The following is a 23,079-nucleotide window of genomic DNA, read 5'->3' on the forward strand; positions in this document are numbered from 1 at the left end:
CGATTCTAACCAAATATATACAACGGCGATAATCAATCGACAAAAAACAGGCGTGTCATTCAATTTATCGGGAAACCTGGCACGTCTGATCAATAATTATGGAATGTGAAAGTTTGATTCCCAAAATATAAATCTTGTGTAGATTATCACATATCATGTACATACCGACTCTCGTGCATCTTTCCGTCAGCTGTCTTAAAATAGTAACACGGAACTTCCTCTGACGTCGTGCGACCTCTACCACATAACAATACCGACTTACTAATTTCCAAAGCGAATGAGAAGAAAATGGAGGAATATGAGTAAACAATGCAATGGCAATGGTCCTTTCTTTGAGTTTATGTACGATAAACATGGAGAAGTCTTAAAAAAACATGTTTGGATACAAATCCAGAAGATAGTTTGGATCTTCAAAGACTCACGATGCTTTTGAAATTTATGATAGATTTGGGATCATTCCCCGAAGCAATCATCCCTTTCGTCAATGTAAGTGTTCTTCTCTACTTCTCTAACTTCTAACTGTAGTGTAGTAGGCACTTTGGTATCACTTAAAACGAGACAAAAGCTTTCTCACGCTGCATTTCATTCTTAATTCCTGACTCTACCTCGTACCCCAATTCCGAATTGGGTTACAAATGAAGAATCATGTCGTGACTGTCACTGTCAGTCTGTCAGTTCACGGTCGACTGTCAATGAGTGTCAAGAAGGCTGGACGAGTCGAGAATTGTTTTGTCTAGAGATGCAAACCATTGTGTTAATATTCTATTTCTCAGAAAGCTAATGAAGTAAAAATTTATCAATTTTTGAATTATAAGTTTTTAAATAATGGATAAATTTTAATGAATGATATTGATTCTTCATTAGCTTTCTGTAAAAAACAAAAAGGAAAAGGCTATTCGGACCGAGTCTGAATTGCTTCCCGTGGCAATTCGGACCCCTAGTCTGAATTGCCTCCCATAGCAATTCGGACCCCGAGTCTGGTGACAATTCGGAGTCGAATCTGAATTGCTTCCTGTGGCAATTCGGACCCCGAGTGTGAATTGCCTCCCATGGCAATTCGGACCCCGAGTCTGAAGTGCTTCCTGTGACAATTCGGTCTTCGTAAACACACGCACACACACACACACACACACACACACACACTCATGGGTATCTCTAAGTCATTAAAAACAGAATAATCACACCCCCCCCTACAACCATTTCCACAACCCAAGAGCCGGCGGCTTTTTCTCTTTGATCTCGAATCACCATATTCTCCCCTGCGTCCAGCGCCTCTGTCGTTTGTGGGTTGTGGAGATGTTAATGGTTACCCCCATCGTCTGCTTATGAGAAGTCGCTGGTTACCCCCCAATCCCATTTCCAGTTGATCATTAATTTTCTCTCCGTATTCAACCAGTGCTTATTTTATTAATAGGCACCTAGTCCAGTATTATCTAATAATATTAGTAATAGACGGTACTCTGCCCCTACCCCAGTGGCGGGGCTCTATTGCATGGTTTGCTGCCAAGAATCGCCTCTATTTTATATTTAGAAATAAAACAGCATTTTTTAATTAAAAAAGAATTAAGATACTGCCTTTTGTCAAAGCCCGACCCATACTGCCTTTTAAATAAAACGCGCAATGCCCAAACTCATATTATTTTCCTTTCCACCCACTTTTTCGCGGTCGCAAATGGCAAAATATATAATGTAGATATGTCATGCATGTATCTTTTGCAACATGCTCATGGCAAATCAAATAAATCTTCCAACACAAAGACACTTATCTATGCGAGGGCAAATTGATTGTTAACGTTAACAATAGCGACTACAATTGTAATCTCCCAAAGACCACGAATATTTAGATTTTTTTTTTTTTAAGTCGCTTGCAACACATTTAGGTCATATCAGCGCCAGTAAAAAGGGAGAAATTGGATAGTAAAAGTAAAAAGTTCTAGAATTACAATTAAAAAGTACCCAAGAAAAAGTAAGACAAAGGGGAATAATAGACCACCGCTTTTGAAGGTTAGTCATCTTCGAGAGTTCTAAAACGTGTCTTGCTCGCTCACTCGCCCTCCTACCGACTGACAACTGAGAACGAGCACCTTCCCCCCACCCTACCACGCTTCACTTTCAACCCAGCTTCCACTTCTGACAATTCCTTGGTCCGAATTGCCACTTCGAAAAAAAAAAACAGTGTCTGAGCCAGGATTTGAACACACAGCGTCAATTTTGTCAAGCCTTCTGAGACAGACGACTTACCCATTCAGCCTGGACATCCACATGGATTTTGATGCATATTGTGTATATTGTAGCATCTACTTTACTGGAAACAACAAACAATGAAAGCAATGTGTAGTGAATTTTATAAATTTAATGAGTTCTCTCGTGTTTACGTTTTGTCTGATCTGACATGTAGAGTAGTCTTGCAGTCAGCAGTATGTGGTAAGTCTTCGTAGTTCGTAGGAAACGGAGATCGCCACACATGCGCCCCCAAACACGGACTAGTCATCTTTGTAGTACCGAGGTCGTTTAATGGTACGTCCTGAGCGAGATAGCTTCTTGGTAGGCACTGCGTTAGTATCATCAGAAGCAGTACGGGAGTTTTGTATGTTTCTGTTCGATAACTTTCTGTTCGTATTCGGTGGGCGTCCACGACGAGGTCGGGTGGCAAGGGAAACTGGTTGCGTAGAATCGACAAATGCAGCTTTAAGTCGGTCGATCGAAATCCGTTCTGCTTTGCCACCAACATCGATCAGGAATTGTTTATCTCCAGGGGTTATGACAACATAGGGACCTGTATACGGCTTCTGAAGGGGTCCTCGGTGGGTGTCAACACGGATGTAAACATATTTCGCTGACATCAAGTTCTTGGGTAAATTTGTTTGATGATAGCCGTGATGATGTGTTGGCCGTGGTGAATGAAGGGACACGTTTTGCCGAAAGGTTGCCAAAAAGTCTTTAGCGTGGAAGTCTGAAGGATGGTCAGGTATAAACTCTCCAGGGATTGTTAAAGGTTCTCCGTATACTAATTCAGCTGAAGAATGACCGATATCATCCTTAGGTGCAGTTCTTAAACCAAGCAGAACCCAAGGTAGCTCATCCACCCAATTTGGAGTTATTAGACGAGCTTTGAGGGATGATTTCAAGGACCGATGAAACCGTTCAATCATGCCGTTGGACTGTGGGTGATACGCAGTTGTGTGATGAATCTGCACACCAAGTTGACTGGCCATCTGTTTCCATAGCGTGGATGTAAATTGTGAGCCCCTGTCAGAAGTTATATCAACAAGAATACCAAACTGCGAGATCCAATTGGAGATCAGGGCTTTTGCACATTCTTCTGTTGTTGTGGTTTGTAACGGTATTGCCTCAGGCCATCGGGTGTTCCTGTCAATTATAGTAAGGAGATGGGTGAACCCCCTTGACTGAGGTAATGATCCAACGAGGTCAATGTTTATATGTGAGAATCGCTTTCCTGGGACATGGAATGTTTCTAACGGTGCTCGTATATGTTTTTGAATTTTCGAAGATTGGCAGTTGTGACATTGCTTAACCCATGCTGACACTTCTTTCTTAAGACCATGCCAGATAAACTTCTTGCTGATAAGTCTGACTGTGGCTTTAACTCCAGGATGACTCATATTGTGAATAATTTCAAAAACCGGTCTTCTGAAGTCGGTAGGAACGATAGGTCTTGGGTAGCCAGTTGAGATGTCACAAATTAACTCTGGACCCGAGTCAACGGATGTTTTGACGATTTTGAGGCTTGTTAATGCAGTTTTGTAAGCCTGTATGTCAATGCTATTTTCTTGGGATTCCGCCATAGCTTGATAGTCGATGCCAATTGAGACTGAGTTTGTAACTGCTCTTGAGAGACAATCTGCGACAGTGTTGTTTTTTCCAGAAATGTGTCGGATGTCAGTTGTGAACTCGGATATGGCAGATAAGTGCCTTTGTTGACGAGCTGACCATGGTTCAGTTGATTTGGACATGGCATGGATTAATGGTTTATGGTCAGTAAAAATAGCGAATTGTCTCCCTTCAATGATGAAACGGAAATGACGGATGGCTAAGTGAATGCCAAGCAACTCCCTATCAAAGGTACTGTATTTCTGTTCAGGTTTACGTAACTGCCTGCTGAAAAATGCCAATGGTTCCCAATTACCTTGATGATTAAGTTGTTCAAGGACAGCGCCCACAGCTTGGTCGGAGGCGTCAGACGTTAAAGCGAGGGGTGAGTTCAAGCAAGGATGGGCTAACATTGTAGCGTTACTTAGTGCATTTTTACCGTCAGTAAAGGCTTTCAACATTTCTTGCGTCCACGTAAGTGCTTGGCGTTGTTTTTTGACTTTCAAAGCACTATATAGGGGTCGAAGTATTTCAGCTAGTCTCGGAATGAAACGATGGTAAAAATTCAACATCCCGAGGAACTCTTGAAGTGACTTGATGGTTTTTGGTTGTGGAAATTGTTTAACAGCCTCAATTTTTGTCGCCATTGGGACAGATCCAGAATGCGAGATGTGATGGCCAAGGAAGTTAAGAGATCTCACACCGAAAAGACATTTCTCAAGACAGATAACGAGGCCTTGGTTTCTAAGTCTTTCGAATACGATTTTGAGATGTTCCATGTGTTCTGCCTCAGTTGAACTTGCAACCAGAATGTCGTCTAAATAACAAAATACGCAGTCTAAATCTTGTAAAATGGAGTCCATTAAACGTTGGAATGCTTGTGCTGCATTTTTTAATCCAAATGGCATTCTTAAGAACTCCCAAAGGCCGAAAGGGGTTATCACTGCCGTTTTTGGGACGTCTTCTGGAGCGACTGGAATTTGGTGGTATCCTCTGACAAGGTTGATCTTCGAGAAGATGATCTTACTGCCTAAGTTTGCTGTAAAATCATGAATGTGTGGGACAGGATATCGATCTGGTATAGTAGCATCGTTAAGTCGACGAAAATCTCCGCAGGGACGCATTGTGCCATCAGCCTTGGGGACCATGTGTAATGGGGAAGCCCAAGGGCTCTTTGAATTTTGAATTATGCCCATTTTCTCCATTTCCAAAAATTCCTTTTTTGCACACAAGAGTTTTTCTGGAGCCAGGCGACGAGCACGTGCGAATACTGGGCGACCTTTGGTTGTGATGAAATATTGCACGCCATGTTTCACAGTTGCCGTTGAAAATGTTGGTTGAAGTAGTTCTGGATAGTTATTCAATAATTTTCTGAATGTATTGCAGTTCGGCTCGAGTGGTGAGAGTTCGGCGTTTGCGCAAACTGAACAAGGTACGTGCAAAAACATTTCAGCGTCGATAAGGCGTCGACCATGAATATCCACAAGCAGATTATGATGACGTAGAAAATCTGCTCCAAGTAGGGGACGCTTGACATCAGCTTTGATAAGTCGTGCATTGAATGAACGCGATCCAATACGTATGTTAGTTTCAAAGCATCCGTATGTTTTTATTGTAGAACCATTAGCAGCTTGTAATGCAAGATCAGAGGAACCCAAGCTTTTGTCTGATGCAGAGGCGGGTGTGACAGATACTTGAGCTCCAGTATCTACTAAAAAACGTCGGTTTGAATTTTCATCGACGACGATGAGTTGGAGATTTTTTGATGTGGGCGCGTTGGCTGAGTAAGAATCCGGGTCGACAGCAGAATTTACTGTTGACCCGGCTTGGCGTTTCCCTGGTTCTTCTTGTTTTTCTTGAATGAATTGAAGAGTTTGCATGTTTGTGCACATCGACGGGCATTTGAACCAAACCGTTGATGGTACCAGCAGAGGGAATCTATTTCACTGGTCATGGTTGGTGTGTCAACTTCACAAGTAGTATGAGAAATTGAAAAGGAGTTAGAGTTTGAGTGAGCAACGTAGAAAAAATTGTCAGCTTCTCTGGCAAGTGCCCTGTAATCATCCAGGTTGGACGAGTTTGCTAATGGAAGTCTGATGTTTGCTGGAAGTTGTCTTAAGAATAACTGTCTGAAGAGCAGACAGGGCTTGTGTTTGCCGAGGAGCACTAACATCCTGTCCATTAACTCAGATGGCTTTAAGTCGCCCAAACCATTCATGTTGAGTAGAGATTCCGCTCTCTCTGTTTCCGAAAGGCCGAACGCAGACAGCAGGAAGTTTTTCAGTATTTCATATTTACCTTCCTTGGGTGGTGATGATAGAATAGCAAGGGCTCTAGTTGCTGTGTCTGAGTCTAAGGCAGCCACTACATAGTAGTACTTTGTTTCATCGCTTGTTATATCGCGTAAGGCAAATTGTGCCTCGCTTTGTGCAAACCACGCTGAAGGACAAGTGGTCCAGAATGTGGGCAATTTCAATGCTACGGCGTCAATAGACATGTTTATTATTATTATGTTCTTGTGAAGAGTTGAACTGGTAAATAGTAATAATAATAATATATACCTATCTCTTAAGTTGTTTTAAGTCGGGGTCACCAATGTAGCATCTACTTTACTGGAAACAACAAACAATGAAAGCAATGTGTAGTGAATTTTATAAATTTAATGAGTTCTCTCGTGTTTACGTTTTGTCTGATCTGACGTGTAGAGTAGTCTTGCAGTCAGCAGTATGTGGTAAGTCTTCGTAGTTCGTAGGAAACGGAGATCGCCACAATATATTTATAGTAACCTTTTATCCATCGACTAATTTATTGTTGGGTGAAAAACAGGCATCAACTCCTTTCACCACCACATCATCCCTCCCACTACCACCACTACTACTATAACTAGATACCACATCATTACCCCTACCACCTTGCTACTACTACAACCACCACCACATCATCATCCCTACCACCACTACTACTACAACCACTACCACATCGTCATCCCTAACATCACTACTACAAAGGACACCACATCATTATCCCTACCACCACTACTACTACAACCATCACCAAATTATTATCCCTACCATATCTACAACTGCAACCACCACAACATCACCATCCTTACCGCCACTACTACTACAACCACCACCACATCACCATCCCTACCACCACTACTAGCACAACCACCACTACATCATCATCCGTACCACCACTACTACTACACCCACCACCACATCATCATCCCTATGACCACCATTGCTACAACTCAAACACCACAACATCATCATCCCAACCACCACTACTACTACAACCACCACATCATCATCCGTACCACCACTACTACTACAACCACTACCACATCACCATCCCTACCACCACCACTACAACATCATCATCCATATCACCGCCACTTTTACAACCACCACTGCATCATCAACCCTATCACCACTACTACTACAACCACCACTACAGCATCTTACCTATCATGAGGAACAACTACTACCACACCATCATCTCTACCACTAGTACTACCATAATCACCACCATATCATACCAACAAACCATATGAGTAATTTTAAAGTGAAATGTGGGAGTAGGTAGTGGCTGTTGACATTGTTTGATCACATGGTACCATTCTCTAAGTACAGATAAGATTTTATATGTTGTCATTACTCTTTCAACTTTTGAAATTCCTCGGATTGTGTCTGAAATTTCTGCGTAACACATTTTGTATTGTATCTCAGTAAATTTATAGGTTATAGTCTCATCAGTGGGTCATGATCTATGCCCTGAAAAATTTCCTCCTTTTTTTTTTTTTAAAGTGACCAGCCATTCTCACCCTTGCCTTGAAAGGCCCTTGAAGTTTATCTTAGTGTCTTTAACGTTAAATGGACAATAACAATTTTAGGATAGGACAGATGTTACGTCTAATGAAAGGTAAAAAAGTTGAATAGCAATTGACTTTGGCTTATTTTAGACCTGCAAATTTCACTTTGGCACTTATCATGCTACCTAGTATTGGCGTGTTATGACTACAAAGTCATAGTTTAAGGGTTTTTGGTACTTTATATTCCTCTTGAGACACAATTCACATTGGATACAATCAACTAATGCTAGTTTCTTTATGGTGATGAGTATGAGGGCCTTGAAATGCTTCTAAATCCACTGCAATGAAGTGTATTTTTTACCGTGAAAAAGTCTGGACTGTTTTGTCTTAGTCCTTGCATGTAGTAAAAACTTAGTAGGGCAAAGAGACTGTAGCATGCTTCTTAAAAGTTTTGGCCAACCAGATCAATTTCTTTCTTTTTAAAAATCAATTTGGTATTAAACAGTGATTTTCAATGGATTTTTCCACCCTTGTCAAGCCCAGTTTCTATTTTCCACCAAAAGTCATTGACTGTACCTGTCACTTGACCCTTGTATAATTTTATGAAAGATGATCACATCATAGTGGGGGTGTCAACATCATGCAAGGATTACCATGGATCATTGATCATGTGCCTGAAGGCATTTTTGATGTTTGTGAGGTTTTTCACATGCTACTGTAATTGTGCTTTTTGTTTGAATGTCTATTACATGAATACACTATATTAGATCCCGGTTAATTCTGAATCATCATTTTGTGGTGGTTTTTTGTTTGTAATCAACTGAGGTGTATTTGTAGCTGAAGTAGTTTTAGTGATAGAATAGGACTGTTGTGATTTCATAATTATCTGTTTTACGTTTGTAGTGTCCATCAATCAAGATGTGATTTTGTGTCCTGAATGTAGCCGCATTTTTATCAAATTTCTTGCCTGAGGACTAACTATGGATTAACTGAAAATTGAGGATTTATAATTCATCATTCGAGAGTTGTATTTGACAATACTAAGAATGGCTGTATCTTTTACAAAGTCAGAATCTTATGTGAGTAATTTTTAAATGAAAACTTTGCCAAAGCACCAGTATGGTAACAATTATCGTGCTCAAACAATAATGATATTTTGTTAAAATAGCAGTGATCAACAGCATAAAAGAGGGAAACAGTAGTTTTATTTGCTTATAAATGACTAGCAAAGTTTCCCTCAATGTTGTCATATATCCTGATTGAGCGTTAACCTTCAACTGTGTCCTAATGAAAAAAAAAAAACAATTAAAAAACCCGTCAAAATGGTAACATTCTGGTGGGTTTGAATTATATCCAATGATGAAAGAATGAAATCAAAGTTTCTTTGTTATTTTTAATTCTTTTTATCCTTTGTATTTATTCCCTTTTCTGTATCTTTGATATCTTGTCTATCCAATGTCGCACAGTTAGTAGCATATGTTCAAATTGGTACTTCTTAGTTTATCCCACATTCTTAGACTCCCCTCCCCCCCAAAAAAAAAATAAAAATCCATACTCATACACATAAACACCCTCCACACACATACAGGGCTGCCAACTCCTGTTATATTGTTACATCCAATGGAGATTCCCGATTTTACAAAAAATAAAGGTCTTGAAACTGTCAGGATTTTCCCGTTTTTACATTGAATTGACGTTCAATTTTAATGGTGATGTTTCAATTACAATGAGGTTATGTTTCAACTGCAGTGAGGTGATGTTTATCGGGCTAAAATACTAATCTGAGAGCCATTGGACCTTTTTCATGGCATATAGCTATATTGTTTTTCATTACAGAAACTTCCTTTATCTTCATGAACAAAATTAAAACTTGAAAAAGAATTATGTACTCATATTTTTAATCCCTGAATGTAAAATGGATGTCAGTTCGAAATGTATATATGAATTATAAAAAATGTCATGATTAAAAAAGAATAGTTCTATCCTATTTTACTGGCATTACCTTCAGAGGATGATTTCTAATGGGACATGATAACGAAGGAAATTGAATCATACCCCAATTGGTAATAGTGTTTAGTACATTACAAGCTCTTTAAGAGAGAGGGGGAAAACAAATAAACAAACTCTAAATTTCAACTGAAATGAAATGTTGCACTTTTCTGTATCTTTTTCAGTCGCTAAATTGTGGTATGAGATGATAAGTTATCTATAATGTTAGTAGGGACAATTAAAAATCATCTAACATATATAGAATGAATAATTCTATACATCTTTCTATCATGCCTCTTTAATTTAATCGTGCCAACACTATACTTCCAGGCATTCCCATATGATCGTTTCAGCTTGTAGTAGATAAACCAATGCAAGTAGGCAGTTGGCAGTGGTTAGGGGATGGTCTCTTAATCCCTTAATCTGTTAAACTTTTCTCTGTGGTTTTCTATCTTTGTCCTGAAATGAGTTGACTTGATTTTTTTTCTACGCCCAGGCTGAACTTCCTCTTCCATATGAAGCAGTCAAAGTCAAATTGAGCTCTATTTTATTTATTATATATATTTTTTTTTTTTACATCAGAGAAACTGTCTTGGTATCCCCTTTCATTGATGCTCTTCCATTTGAAGACCTGCTATTTCCACCATATAGTTGTACATGGGTACTCCTAACTATTTATCTTGTTCACGGTTATAATTTCATAATCCTGTCCTTTGATTGCTAACTAATTTGTTATTTAGATACCGTTTGATTGCTGGGTTGTCCCGAAAATGTTGTCTATTCACAACTTATGCCTATGATTTGTGGGTCATCTTGACGATATGTTGCTCAAATACGGCTCTGGTATTCAGATAGCTTATGATTGATGGTTTGTCTAGAGGATGTATTGCCCATATACAACTAATGGGAGTCCTTTTCTCTTGATGTCCTTCTCCCTTGTATGGCTCCCCCCCCCCCCCCCCCCCCTTGAACTGCTCTTTGTTTTGGTTGTTCATTTAAATTTGCTTTGTTTGTTGTATATTGAATATTCAGTTCATTTGTGAAATAGAATGCTGCCCCTGACAAAGCCCAATATTTGTACATGCGACTAACGATTATCCTGTTTGGTCTCTGACTTGAAATTTTATCATCTGTACATTTAGTCTTTTGATTATTTAACTATCAGATGCAGCGGTAGTCCGATTAAATTTGAATTCCACAGCTCACTCTTACGTAAATAATTAGCTCTTTACCTCTTTGTTAGATGTGGATATAAATGATTTTGTAATGTTTAGCTGACATCTCCCCTTATTTTTACAACTGTCAGACAATAAGATGTATGCAGCAGTAAGTGAATAAAGTTCGCAAGGTCCATTCCATAGGTTAATTTCTTATATCTCCCAAATTTTTATTACTCAGATCTGAGAATCTTCTGCCTAAAGGCGGATTTCCGCACCACTACTATTACAACCACCACCACATTGTCATCCCTAGCACCACCACTACAACAACCACCACATCATCATCATCCCTACAACCAACACTCCAACCGCCATCCTACCACCACTTCTAGTACAACCCCCACCATATCGTCATCGCTACCACCACCACCATTACTACTACCTCAATCATCCCAAACCACCACCACTGCTACAACTACCACCACATCACCAACCTTACCACCATCACTACTACTACAACTACCACCACACCATCCATACCACCACCACAACAACAACCAACACATCAAAATTCCTAACTACCACCCTATCATCATCCTTACCACCACTACTACAACCACCACCACATCATCATTTCTACCAACAACGCTTAAACCACCTCCACATCACCATCCCTACCACCACCACCACCACAATTACAACCACCCTACATCATCATCTGTACCACCACTGTTATTACCACTACCACCAAATCATCATCAATACAATAACCACTACTAAAACCAAAACACAGCATCCTACCTATCATGAGTACTACAACTACCACCACATCATCATTCATCACTAGTAAAAAGGGGATGGGTTGTGGTTGTTGACATTGTATCATCACATGGTTATGGCACCTTTCTCTAAGTAAATAACATTTATATGTTGTTAATACTCTTTGAAAATCCTTCGATTTGTGTTAAACATTGCTGTGAGACACATTTTATATTGCATCTCAATAAATTTAAATGAAATTCAAATTTATCGGTATTAGTATAGTCGCTCTGGTGGGTCATGATCTACATGCTAAAAAAAATGTCCTTCTTTTTTTTTTGTGACCAGACATTCTCACCCCTGATTACTATTAGTGTATCTCCAACAAAGAAACTTAGCATGCTCACACATCAACTCATTCCTCAATAGAAATGTTTACCAAACAATTGAAGCAGTCAAGAAAAAATAATGAACGTTGTATTCCACTGACAGCACATGGCCATCAAAAATATTGCACAAAATACAAAATAATCTTTTAGTTTTTTTTCAAGGTATGGGATCCATGTGGTCATCATGTTCTTTGCACTTTTAAGGGAGTGCTCTTGAAGAACACAATAACCTTCAGAATGATTTCTCTGTGCAATCAGTAAGAAATTGAGTTGAAATCAGTTTTTAGGGGAAAGAAGACATTGAATATGAAACGTATTAGGGCGGCCTATCACAGTATGTGGTCAAGCTGACATTTAAAACGATGTGGAGTCATGGCCTCAGAAAACCTATTTAAAACAAGGTTTACTGAAAATCATGCTCATGGTTCCCTTGGACAGCAAAGGTGTTATTATGTAATTGGCTAGTCCCAACAAAGCCACATACTATAATATGGTCCTTCAGGACAAGTTAAGACCTGCCATGTTCGGGAAATGTTGGAAATGGGGCTTATGTTCCACTATGACAATGCTCCCAATGTTCTATTCACAAAACCAGGATGGTGACAGAGCTCATGAAGTTATATGGATTAGGAACACAGGATAATCCTCTTTATTCACATATAACTTGTCACATACGATGCTGTCATATGCTGCTTATGTCACTCGATTGGTAGATGACTTTTGTTATAGGCAAAAGTGTATTCATATCTGCTGTGATTATTCCAGAAAATAAATGTTTTGAGCAAATTTTATGACCTTTGTTCGATTAGTTGAGATTATATAATATATAATTTCGGAATGAATCCCATACATCTCATAAATGAAAAAAAAAAAAATCGACATTGATCAAGAAAATAAACCAAAAGGGATTTGCTCAGAACTTCCAGATGGGGATGAGCACATGGGTATAGGTAGTGATTGATGATGCGAGTGCAGGTACTTTGTCATCCTCTGCCTTGTTCCTTTTCACATAAGTCAAATGCTGATCCTCATCTGGCAAATGAAATCTGTTGTTATCCTCATTTTCAGAGTGGTTCTGTACGGGGGCAGTGTCTCACAGCAATGAGGTCTTCGTTTTTTTAATTAAAGAAGTAACAAATTCAAATTCCCACTGCATTATGTAGCCTTGAGCCAGTTACCTGCACTGTAGATGGTGCTAGGTTATTCCAGCCTTCTTTTAAAATAAGACCCTAATAAACAAAAATAACCCTCAGAGTGGTGAATAATGGGAATTTATTATTTATTTTTTAATTTTATTATTATTCTTAAAGTTTGGCGTGGAGTGGTGTTGTGTGAAGCTAGGTAGTGGTTTATAAATTTTTTTTTGCTGATCATACAACATCAGCATCCTGATGACCAAGATGGTATTGGCACATGCCATTGTTTTTAATTTTCAAGACAGGTGGTTTTACTGTAATGAAATGGAAGCAAATTTCAATTTTGCTTGTTATGGGATTAAATGTGAGGCATTTTGATGCTTATTGATCATAGCAAATTATTTTTCATGAGTTATACCAAAAGTTATTGTTTCATCATACACATGATTAGACTATTCTCTCACAGAGTTTTCTAGAATATTTGTTTGTTTTCATTCTCAGGTACTTCCAGTGTGTTTACTTCCTGGGAGGATGCTGAGTCGTTTGTTCCGTGCCCACGGACATCTGTGTGCCAGTCACCCGTGGGAAGTATTGATAGGAACTCTCACCATAACCATTTCTCTTATGTCCATGAGTCTGTTGGCCACCAACACTAAGCTATGTGGGTGGAATTATGTATGCCAAAGTGAAGAGGTCAGTCTTAAATAACGTCTCTTTTAAAATAGTTAAAAGACCTTTGTCCAATTCTTTCTTCTTCTTCTTCTTCTTCTTCTTCTTCTTCTTCTTCTTCTTCTTCTTCTTCTTCTTCTTCTTCTTCTTCTTCTTCTTCTTCTTCTTCTTCTTCTTCTTCTTCTTCTTCTTCTTCTTTTCTTCTTCTTCTTCTTCTTTCTTCTTCTTCTTCTTCTTCTTCTTCTTTCTTCTTCTTCTTCTTCTTCTTCTTCTTCTTCTTCTTCTTCTTCTTCTTCTTCTTCTTCTTCTTCTTCTTCTTCTTCTTCTTCTTCTTTTTCTTCTTCTTTTTCTTCTTCTTCTTCTTCTTCTTCTTCTTCTTCTTCTTCTTCTTCTTCTTCTTCTTCTTCTTCTTCTTCTTCCTCTCCTCCTCTTCCTCATCTCCCCTTCTACTCTTCGTTTCTCTTCTTGGTCTGTTTTTAGAGAAATAGAAAGTTAATTGTGGATTAAGTTTTATTACATCTATTCTTATATGATTGAGTTTTAAAATTTAAGGTCCCGAAATGATGAGTTTTCCCCTCTGGTATTTGCATAGCTGCCAATCCTCCCGGAAATTGCGGGAGACTCCTGCATTTTTAGTTCGTCTCCCGCGCTCCCGCCCATCACACCAATCTCCCGCATTTAAAAAAAACTTTTAAACTCAATTGTTGGTCATTTTTAAACTGTTTCAAGTCATAGTGTATCTTGATATCAAGTATGTTTAGTTTCTTAGTAGTTGCCAGAAACATTCATGGATGGAGATTGTTTGTGTTCTAAGTGCATGTGCAGGCTACTTTGTAATTTCGCTTAAGAGTGGATTAATTCAACTATACTTTGCCCAAGAGACAACCTGATAGGCTGACAGTCTTTTGAAATGTAGATTTATACATTTATGTAACTCCCTGATTTGTTTCTGAATCTCCCTGATTTTCTGACCAACACTCCCTCTTAATAAGCTTGGTGGGTTGGCAGCTATGTATTTGATCCAGTAGTATTGAAATTTCATGGTTATAAAATTCTCTCATTTTTCCCCTTGGCTGTGCATTTCTTAATTTTTGAGGAAACAGACAGACCCTGTTAAAAAAAAAAGTATAATTATTATTATTATCATTATTATTATTATTATTATTATTATTATTATTATTATTATTATTATTATTATTATTATTATTATTATTATTATTATTATTATTATTATTATTATTATTATTATGTTATTATTAAAAATCTTAACAAACATTGAATTGTATATGAATTGACAAATAATCTTTCTTTTAATTTTGACTGTCTATTTCAGGTCTTAAAAAGTTCAGATCTGCTTTTAATAGCTTTAACTCGCTGCCTTGCTGTCGTGTACATCTATTTACAATTTAGAAATCTACGCAAATTAGGATCTAAATATTTATTAGGTAAGTCCTTCAAAAATGCATTTTTTGTATTTTGAATAACTAAACTATGAAAGTCAACGCATGCTATGGAGTTGGAATAGTATTGTTATCATTTTTTAAATTGGTGAAATTAATGGTGATTGGTCAAACTGACTGTTAATGATAGACATCTCTCTTCTTTGTTTGTGGACATTTGTCTTCTTTCTTATCGCACTAAACACATATTACCCCACTGTGAATGAGTACTTTTCTGTTGGCATTCATGCTATGATATAAACAGATACTACATGGAAAATTTATATTTATTTATTCAATCACATCTTATTCAAGTGTGTGTTTTGATTTGTGTTAAAGAAGCAATCACTTACTCCATTTTATGTGGAAATAAAAAGGAGTTAGCAAGGGGCACTAAATATCTTCTTCTAAATTTATGTAACTTGTTATTTTTGTTGTTAATTGATTTTTTTCTGAAATTTCCTCCCTCAGGTTTAGCTGGTGCTTTTACAATATTTTCAAGTTTCATATTCAGTATTGTTTTTGCGAATCTCATTGGATTTGATCTCAATGGATTAAAGTAAGTATATTTGTCAGGATTACAGCATTTTTTGTAATCACTGTTAGTTTACTCCTGTACATTATTTTTACTATTTTGTTAAGCGAGAGTTTAATATTGCTGTTGTGTTATAAAGTTTTGTTTTAGAGAGCTCATTGTCTCAGACTTGTTAAATCCTACAGATTTTAGACCTCTGCCTAATTTACAAAATCGTCACATTTACTATGAATTTTCACTCTACAGTAATTTATATTTTTTTAAAAATGATATTAGTAGTACAATAAAGGAATTCGTTTCGTACATTGTGTGACTTTCTTTGTCTTCTCTGACTTTTATTCACTTTGACTTTGACAAAAAAAAACAAAACAAAATATGTCAGCGCCACCTAAGAAAAGAATTAAGTGGTGTATGGTTCAACATGTTTTAGACTTCTTACTCCGATGAATGGCCTTCTATTGTAAAATTTTGGTGAAACTTCAAGTGTCTACTAATGTTGTGCTCACTACCAATTTTACCATTGCTGGCAACACATTGTGGCAACTTGGGTTTGTCAATTCTGTATTCTTTGTCTATAGGGCCATATTGTGCATCTGTCTCCAATAGGCACCATTAAACAAACTGTTAAATTGAGTATTGAAATTACTAATGCTAATATGATTGTTTGCCATTGTCACATTATCAGGTAAAGCCAAAAGTTGAAAAAAAATTGAAATAGGGTAAAAAGAATGTAAAATATTAAATCATAAACACAAATTAATATAACAGCTTGAAAAAAGAGCAAAATATCAAACAATTATTAATTGTTTAGTATTTTGTTATTTTTTGAAGCTGTTATTCATTTTACAATGCACAGCTTCTAGCAGCTTAGTATCACATTGCCAAAGTATTAAATCAATAACATTTCCACCTTTTCTATTTCCAGTGAGGCTCTTCCATTTTGTTTATTACTGATTGACTTTTCAAAAGTGAGTGCTTTGGCTCGCTTTTCACTAACAGCCTCAGTGCAAGACGAGTTTCATAAAAATATAGGGAGTGGAATGGCAGTGATGGGCCCTGCAATAACCCTTGATACCATCGTGGTGACCTTGGCTCTAGGGGTTGGGACACTCTCAGGTAATCAAAATGAAAGGAATACAATTAGACTTGTACAATTCAGAGCCATAGACTTTACCCGGCTAGTCACTAAGCACTTGGCTAATACGTCAATAATTGATAGATTTGATTCAAATCTGTGTAGTCAGATTATTTTTTTCCAGACTTGTCTACCAAGGATTTCTTAGACCAACATCCTATTCTTTGCAGTTTGTATGCAGTAGAAGATTTCTCATTCAATTTCGATGATCATAATAATGCTTCAGGAAAGCTTTGCGTTTTCGACGAAAGGCGCTATAGAAATAGGCTTATTATTATTATTATTATTATTATTATTATTATTATTATTATTATTGTTATTATTATTATTATTATTATTATTATTATTATTATTATTATTATTATTATTATTATTATTATTATTATTATTATTATTATTTAACCGCAACATTGATAACTTTTTTTTTATGCTGGTTATTTACCAGGTTTTTATTATTTTATTTTTGGTTTTAAAGTTTTTAATATATAAAATTTTGCATCTAACCATATTTTACTCTCTGAATGTTCTCAGGTCATATTTATACTTTTACTGAATATTTTATTAATTGAGCTCAAGAGATAATTTGTTAATTAAAAGTTTTTAATATTGAAATATTCAACCAGCAAGTAAAATGCCTGTTATGAAAAAAAATGAAGTGGGATAATTTTTATTATAAAGTTGCTTTATGCCGAAAGCTCCAAAGAAAAGAAACACATTCTACCTTCCCACTGAAGTATCTCACCATTCAAGAAAATTAAAGAAAATAGTGATAAACATAATTTGATTCATTCTCTTTTAATAAAAGCTGATCATTATTCTTAAAGAGAACAAAGAAACAAAAAAATAAACAACAGATTGCTGATTGTTACATAGTGGACGGTTTGATAACATTGTGTTTGTGAGGTTAAAAGAAATGGAGGAGTAGCTTATATATATTTTTTATTGGATTTCTTTTTGAATTTTGTTAAGATAATGATAATGGTAATAATACCCAATACTAGTCATTATGATAATAATCTTAATTTCGATATGATGATGGTGGTGATGATGCAGACCTCCCCTCCCTACTACGACGAAAAAATCGTAAAATTACGAAATTTTGGCTCCAATTTCAAAACCTCATGAGCATTTCTAAGCCATTGAAGCTTATTGAAACTGAAAGTTGATGCCAGAGTATGTGATTTTCCGGATTTTGAAGGGGTATTTAATCATTATGAGGATAAATTGTTGATCTATAAAGTCAACTATAGCGATTTCTATTTTATCTCCAAATAATAGCGATTTTTAAAATTTTCAAGTAGGCAGGTCTGATGATAATAATAATAATAATAATAATAATAATAATAATAATAATAATAATAATAATAATGATAATAATAATAATAATAATAATAATAATAATAATAATAATAATAATAATCAAGAGATCAAAAGATCAAGTTATTATAATTTCAAATCAAGAGTGAATGTCATCGTCATAGACTGATTTGCACTTATATGCCTTAATGTCTGTATCATTTACCTGAAAGAAAAAGAAAAAGCCAAAGAAACAAAACAAAACAAGATACTGTTTAATTCTAATCTTAGATCAATGTTTTATTATATCGATAACAAATTAAGACTCGTTTTCTCCCATAGGTGTCCGAATCCTGGAAACTATGTGTTTGTTTGGTTGTTTGTCTGTGATTGCCAACTACCTAGCATTTATGACTTTTTACCCAGCATGCTTGTCACTAGTCTTAGAGGTAAGCAAACTTTGTTTTTATATATTTATAATTTGTGATGATAATGTTGAGGTCGATGATAAGGATGATAATAAATGTTAAGACTAACAACAAACAACAACTGCAACAATAATGATGATTATATGATGATGATGATGATGATGATAATAGGTTGGACGTGTCAGACAATAGTTCTAGTTTGGTGGCGTTTCTTCTAAATCATTTCATCATTATCGGTTTGTCCTGTCTATCTAGCTGATTATATCATAGAAGAAAAAAATATCAATAGTTTAGTGGTAAAAGAAAGAAAACATAGTGTTACAAGTACAAGTATTTTTTATTTCAAGTTGGAACTTTCTTACCACTCTTTTAGGAAATAATTAGCTAATCATATAAGAAGTATTCAAAGTATATTATTAAGCTGAGTTCAATCAGGAAATTGACACAAAACATTTACTATCTTTTCTTCTTTTTTTTTCGATTATGCAGTTGAAATTTTTTCTTTCTTTTAGAAACATACCCAGACAAAACAAAACAAACCCGGAGGGCACAAAGTGTCAATTTTTCTTGGTGTTTATTGAAAGAAATCTGTTACCATCAAAAGGTTATTAATATTCTGTATGTAAAGTTTAAAATTTTTAAAAATATTTATTTTTAGATATCCCGGGATCGCAATGAAGGTAAACCTCTAAAACAACTGAGAAAATTGGCCAAGGTGCTGCAGAGGAAAGAGGATGAGAATAGACCAAACCCTGTTACACAGAAAGTCAAAATCATAATGGTCAGTATAGACTGAGTGTATTTTCTGTGTTGTTTCTCAGATCCTATCAAGGAGGCCTAAATTAATTTCATATTTAATGCCTCCCACTATCCACCCAGCTGTAGTGGGTCGATGGGTTCAATATAAGATTTTATGGAAAGACCTCTTCCTTATAAAGTAACATCCATTACAAATTTTTTTAAATTGATTTTTTTATTATTATTTTTTTGTGTGGTTTGTGTTTGTGTTAAAATAAAATAAATTCTGGTTTAAAAGACCCATGATTCCAAATCAAAATTTCCTCTGTGCTAATCTAGAATTTATGTAGGGATGAACTAGTTGAAGGAAATGAGGTAAAAGTCAAAATGAACAGAATTGTGACCTAATTGCCTTACATTGGTATAAGAAAAAAAAATCTATAAAGGTATAAATAGAACGGTGTCAGACACAGACATGGCAACCAGTATGATTTCTCATATTTTAATACGGTTTGAGGCCCAAAATTTGATAATATGGAAATGTTGACTAAAATGTGCTAAACGCAAAAGGTCCGAAATTGTAACAAAAGGGGAAAAAATGATAAAAATGGACTAGTTGAGGATCATTAAATATTGTTTCCACCTAAATTAGAACATGAATAGTCAGACAATTGATTGTCAAGGGAATTTCAGGTTTTTCCTACCCTCTACTAGTACTACCAGCTCCATAAATGCATCAATTTGTTAAATTTGAAATTGTGAATGGTTGCACACATTTCAAATATTATTTTTGTTTTAGAAAAGTTATGAGATCATTAGCATAAATATTGTGAAAAATATGATAAATCTTTTCAAATGGTTACAGTTGGTTGGCAAGTTTGCAGACAAAGCAGAAAGAAAAATGCAAGAAAAAAATATATCATCGACTAGTGATTGAATGTCAGATCTCATAATCAGTCAGATGTGCCACGGTTATATCATAGATAGAGGTTAACATCTATTTGGAACAATTTAATCAGGTTGATAATATGAGTTCACCCGGACGTGACACTGTTTGTTTTGAGACAGTCGGTTACAAATGTGTCTTTGTGGTCCTGTGATATGACAATCACCCTCTGACCTGGCTTGAATATCTGTAAAATCTAACCCTTTCCATCACGTTCATAACCATGTTTGCTTATCATTTATGACAACTAACTGGTTTAGTTTATCTCTTTAGCTCAATTTCACTTTCTAGAAGTGCTTTTGTCTGATATAGAAAAGAGCTTTGTTTTTGTTTATTTTACTTGTCAAGATTATCCTCTACTAAATAATAATGATGATGATGATGATAAGGATAATGATAATAATAATATTAATACCGTCCACTCCAGATAATCGCACCTCCGTTAATTGCAACATTTCCCAAGAAAAGGAATTAATTCTATATAAAAGTCCCCGGTTAATTGCAACAAACTTTGGTTAATCACGACAAATTTTTGCCCTCAAAAAGTGGCAAATGCACGAAATCAATCAAACAAAATATGATTAAATTTCACCATGGATGTAATCGTGACGGGTTGAAGAATCGAAAGTGAGCGGGATTTAATGCTACAGTTGTTTGCCACCACTCTATTAGAGACAAAAGAAGGCGAGACTTTGCAGAATGGGTTTGTGATATCATTTGTGGCCATTAAATAAGGAGGCGAGGGGGTTGGGCATCGTCTTGACAACAGGTAGACAATGACAGTTTAAAGAGAGACTGAGCGACATCCTTTGTTTTGGGATTGACAACTCTGCGTTGTGACCAACGAGTTTGGTGAGAGCTTACTGTCTCTCATCATGGCTAGTCTCTTTGACTCTTACAAATGTTGAGAACAAAAGAATGAAAGTTATCTTATCTGAATCAGATGTCGACTTGCATCAAAGTTGCTTTTGCTTGCCAAAATTTATACAGGGCTGCTATAAGGTTTTTATTTCAATAATATAGCTCAGTCTGTGGTGGACTAAGAGCAATGTTTAAAACAACTGGTTAGAGTTACCGTATTTGTGTAAAATGTTGCAATAGTGGACAGGAAATTCAACTTCGGTTAATCGCAACACTTTTGCTGATCCCAAGGTGTTGCGGTTATCCAGAGTGGACTGCAATAATAATAATAATAATAATAATAATAATAATAATAGTATTAGTAATTATAATGATAATATTAATAGTAATTATAATGATGATGATAATAATGATACTAATAATAATGATGATGATAATAATAATAATAATAATAATAAAAAGAATATCAATAATAGTGAAATTATGGTTATAATAATGTATGGATGCCTTGAGTATTGAATTTTGGTGTTACCATAACTTTGTGTATATTATGGCCACTAAAAGGTCTGAGTTTGCTTTTTTTGTCACACGAAGGCCTTTGTTGACATTGCAACACTGGGCATATTATTATGAATATATCAGGAGAACTCATTTGAATATTGAAAATTGGCAACAGTGCAATAACCCTTTTTTATTGTCATGGAGGTTTCGTATTATTTTACATTATGAATATATAATGATGGAAGATAGTCCACTAATGGACCTGTTCTTTGAATATTAAATTACTATGCTTAGTGAGCTTAAGCTCCAATGCACAATTTATATGTATGTATATATAAAGGACATCTACGAGTCATTAACACTTTTTATTTGTTTATCCTTATTCTCTTTTTTAAAAACTGTCTGTTTTCTATTCTAGTCTGCTGGGCTTGTTTTGGTTCACGCTCGAAGCAGATTTATAGTTGGAGAGATCCCATCATCTAGTGCTAGTCTTTCTACTGACGGATCTTTGGATTACCTTGGCCAAGACCATCCTGTGCAACCTGAAATTCCATTCTGGCAGTTTTATGTGGGAAAGTGAGTATTTTCCCACCTGTTTTTTTTTTTAAATATCATTATTTAATTTTATTATTTTGGTTTAGAAGGGGATAAGGACTGAAAATATATTTAAAATGTCATTTGTTGTTTATAAACTTTTGTGATATATGCCTTGCTTCATTTATGTAGAATTTCGGGATCTGTGCAATCAGGAATGGAAGAAAAATTTGTATAAACTGCAGTGCTGTAAAAAAAAAAAATTAGACAACTTTCCCATATAAATTATAATCACATTACTTAATATATATAACGTCTACTCACAGTCTGGGTGCAATTGTCTGTGAGCTTTGCAAAGTGTTTTGATCAGCGTAGTTTATGCAATTCGTCTTCTCAAAGATGAAACTGATTCAAATCAAGGGGAAATTGGAAGTGGACACCGTTCTTTAATAGGGAAGGGGAATATTAAAAAAACGTTGCCCATGATATCACGACCATGACGGCTAGGGTGCATAGACGGTATATATCAGGATAGCATAGGGAAATAGATTATAGTCTTTTCCTTTAGTTATCTGCCATGGTGCCCAGAAAATGGTTTATATAAAATAAGTTGTGATTTAATAAATTTAATCCCCCCCCCCCCTTCACAACACCTCTCTCTTTCTCTCTCTCTCTCTCTCTTTCTCTCTTTCTATCTCTCTCTCTCTCTCTCGCTGTTCTCTTCTCTATTTGTCTTCTCTGCTCTCGCTATCACTGATACCCAACTCCTCTTCTGATATTCTCAATCTTCATTTTTATCCTTAAGTGTTAAGGCATCTTCAAATATGTCCTCCTTTCTCTTGTTTATCCGCAGCTCATGGATTTTTCCTGCCACTGCATGAACTGCTAGGGTTATAAATAAATTATGAATTACATCTCT

The 23,079-nt window shown here is 36.0% G+C and overlaps 1 protein-coding gene across 2 annotated transcripts in view; it reads left to right on the forward strand.

The window, feature by feature from the left end:
• The first annotated feature begins 205 nt into the window (after positions 1 to 205).
• The window catches only part of LOC144964549 (3-hydroxy-3-methylglutaryl-coenzyme A reductase-like), a 42,028-nt gene continuing 19,154 nt past the window's right edge, over positions 206 to 23,079 (forward strand). Inside the window, exons 1-8 of one of the 2 annotated variants that reach the window (XM_078898968.1) lie at positions 206 to 486; positions 13,580 to 13,771; positions 15,081 to 15,192; positions 15,658 to 15,745; positions 16,647 to 16,837; positions 18,495 to 18,601; positions 19,239 to 19,361; positions 22,045 to 22,202. In XM_078898968.1, the coding sequence (XP_078755094.1) occupies positions 424 to 486; positions 13,580 to 13,771; positions 15,081 to 15,192; positions 15,658 to 15,745; positions 16,647 to 16,837; positions 18,495 to 18,601; positions 19,239 to 19,361; positions 22,045 to 22,202 (1,034 nt within the window). In that variant the 5' untranslated portion in view covers positions 206 to 423. Of the gene's footprint in view, positions 487 to 8,370; positions 8,725 to 13,579; positions 13,772 to 15,080; positions 15,193 to 15,657; positions 15,746 to 16,646; positions 16,838 to 18,494; positions 18,602 to 19,238; positions 19,362 to 22,044; positions 22,203 to 23,079 lie in introns of those variants that run through there. The other variant, XM_078898969.1, reaches the window with a different exon arrangement.

This window comes from Berghia stephanieae, chromosome 2 (genome assembly GCF_034508935.2).
Source record: "Berghia stephanieae isolate SIO BIC M18660-M18661 chromosome 2, UCSD_Bste_1.3, whole genome shotgun sequence".
NCBI lineage: Eukaryota > Metazoa > Mollusca > Gastropoda > Nudibranchia > Aeolidiidae > Berghia > Berghia stephanieae.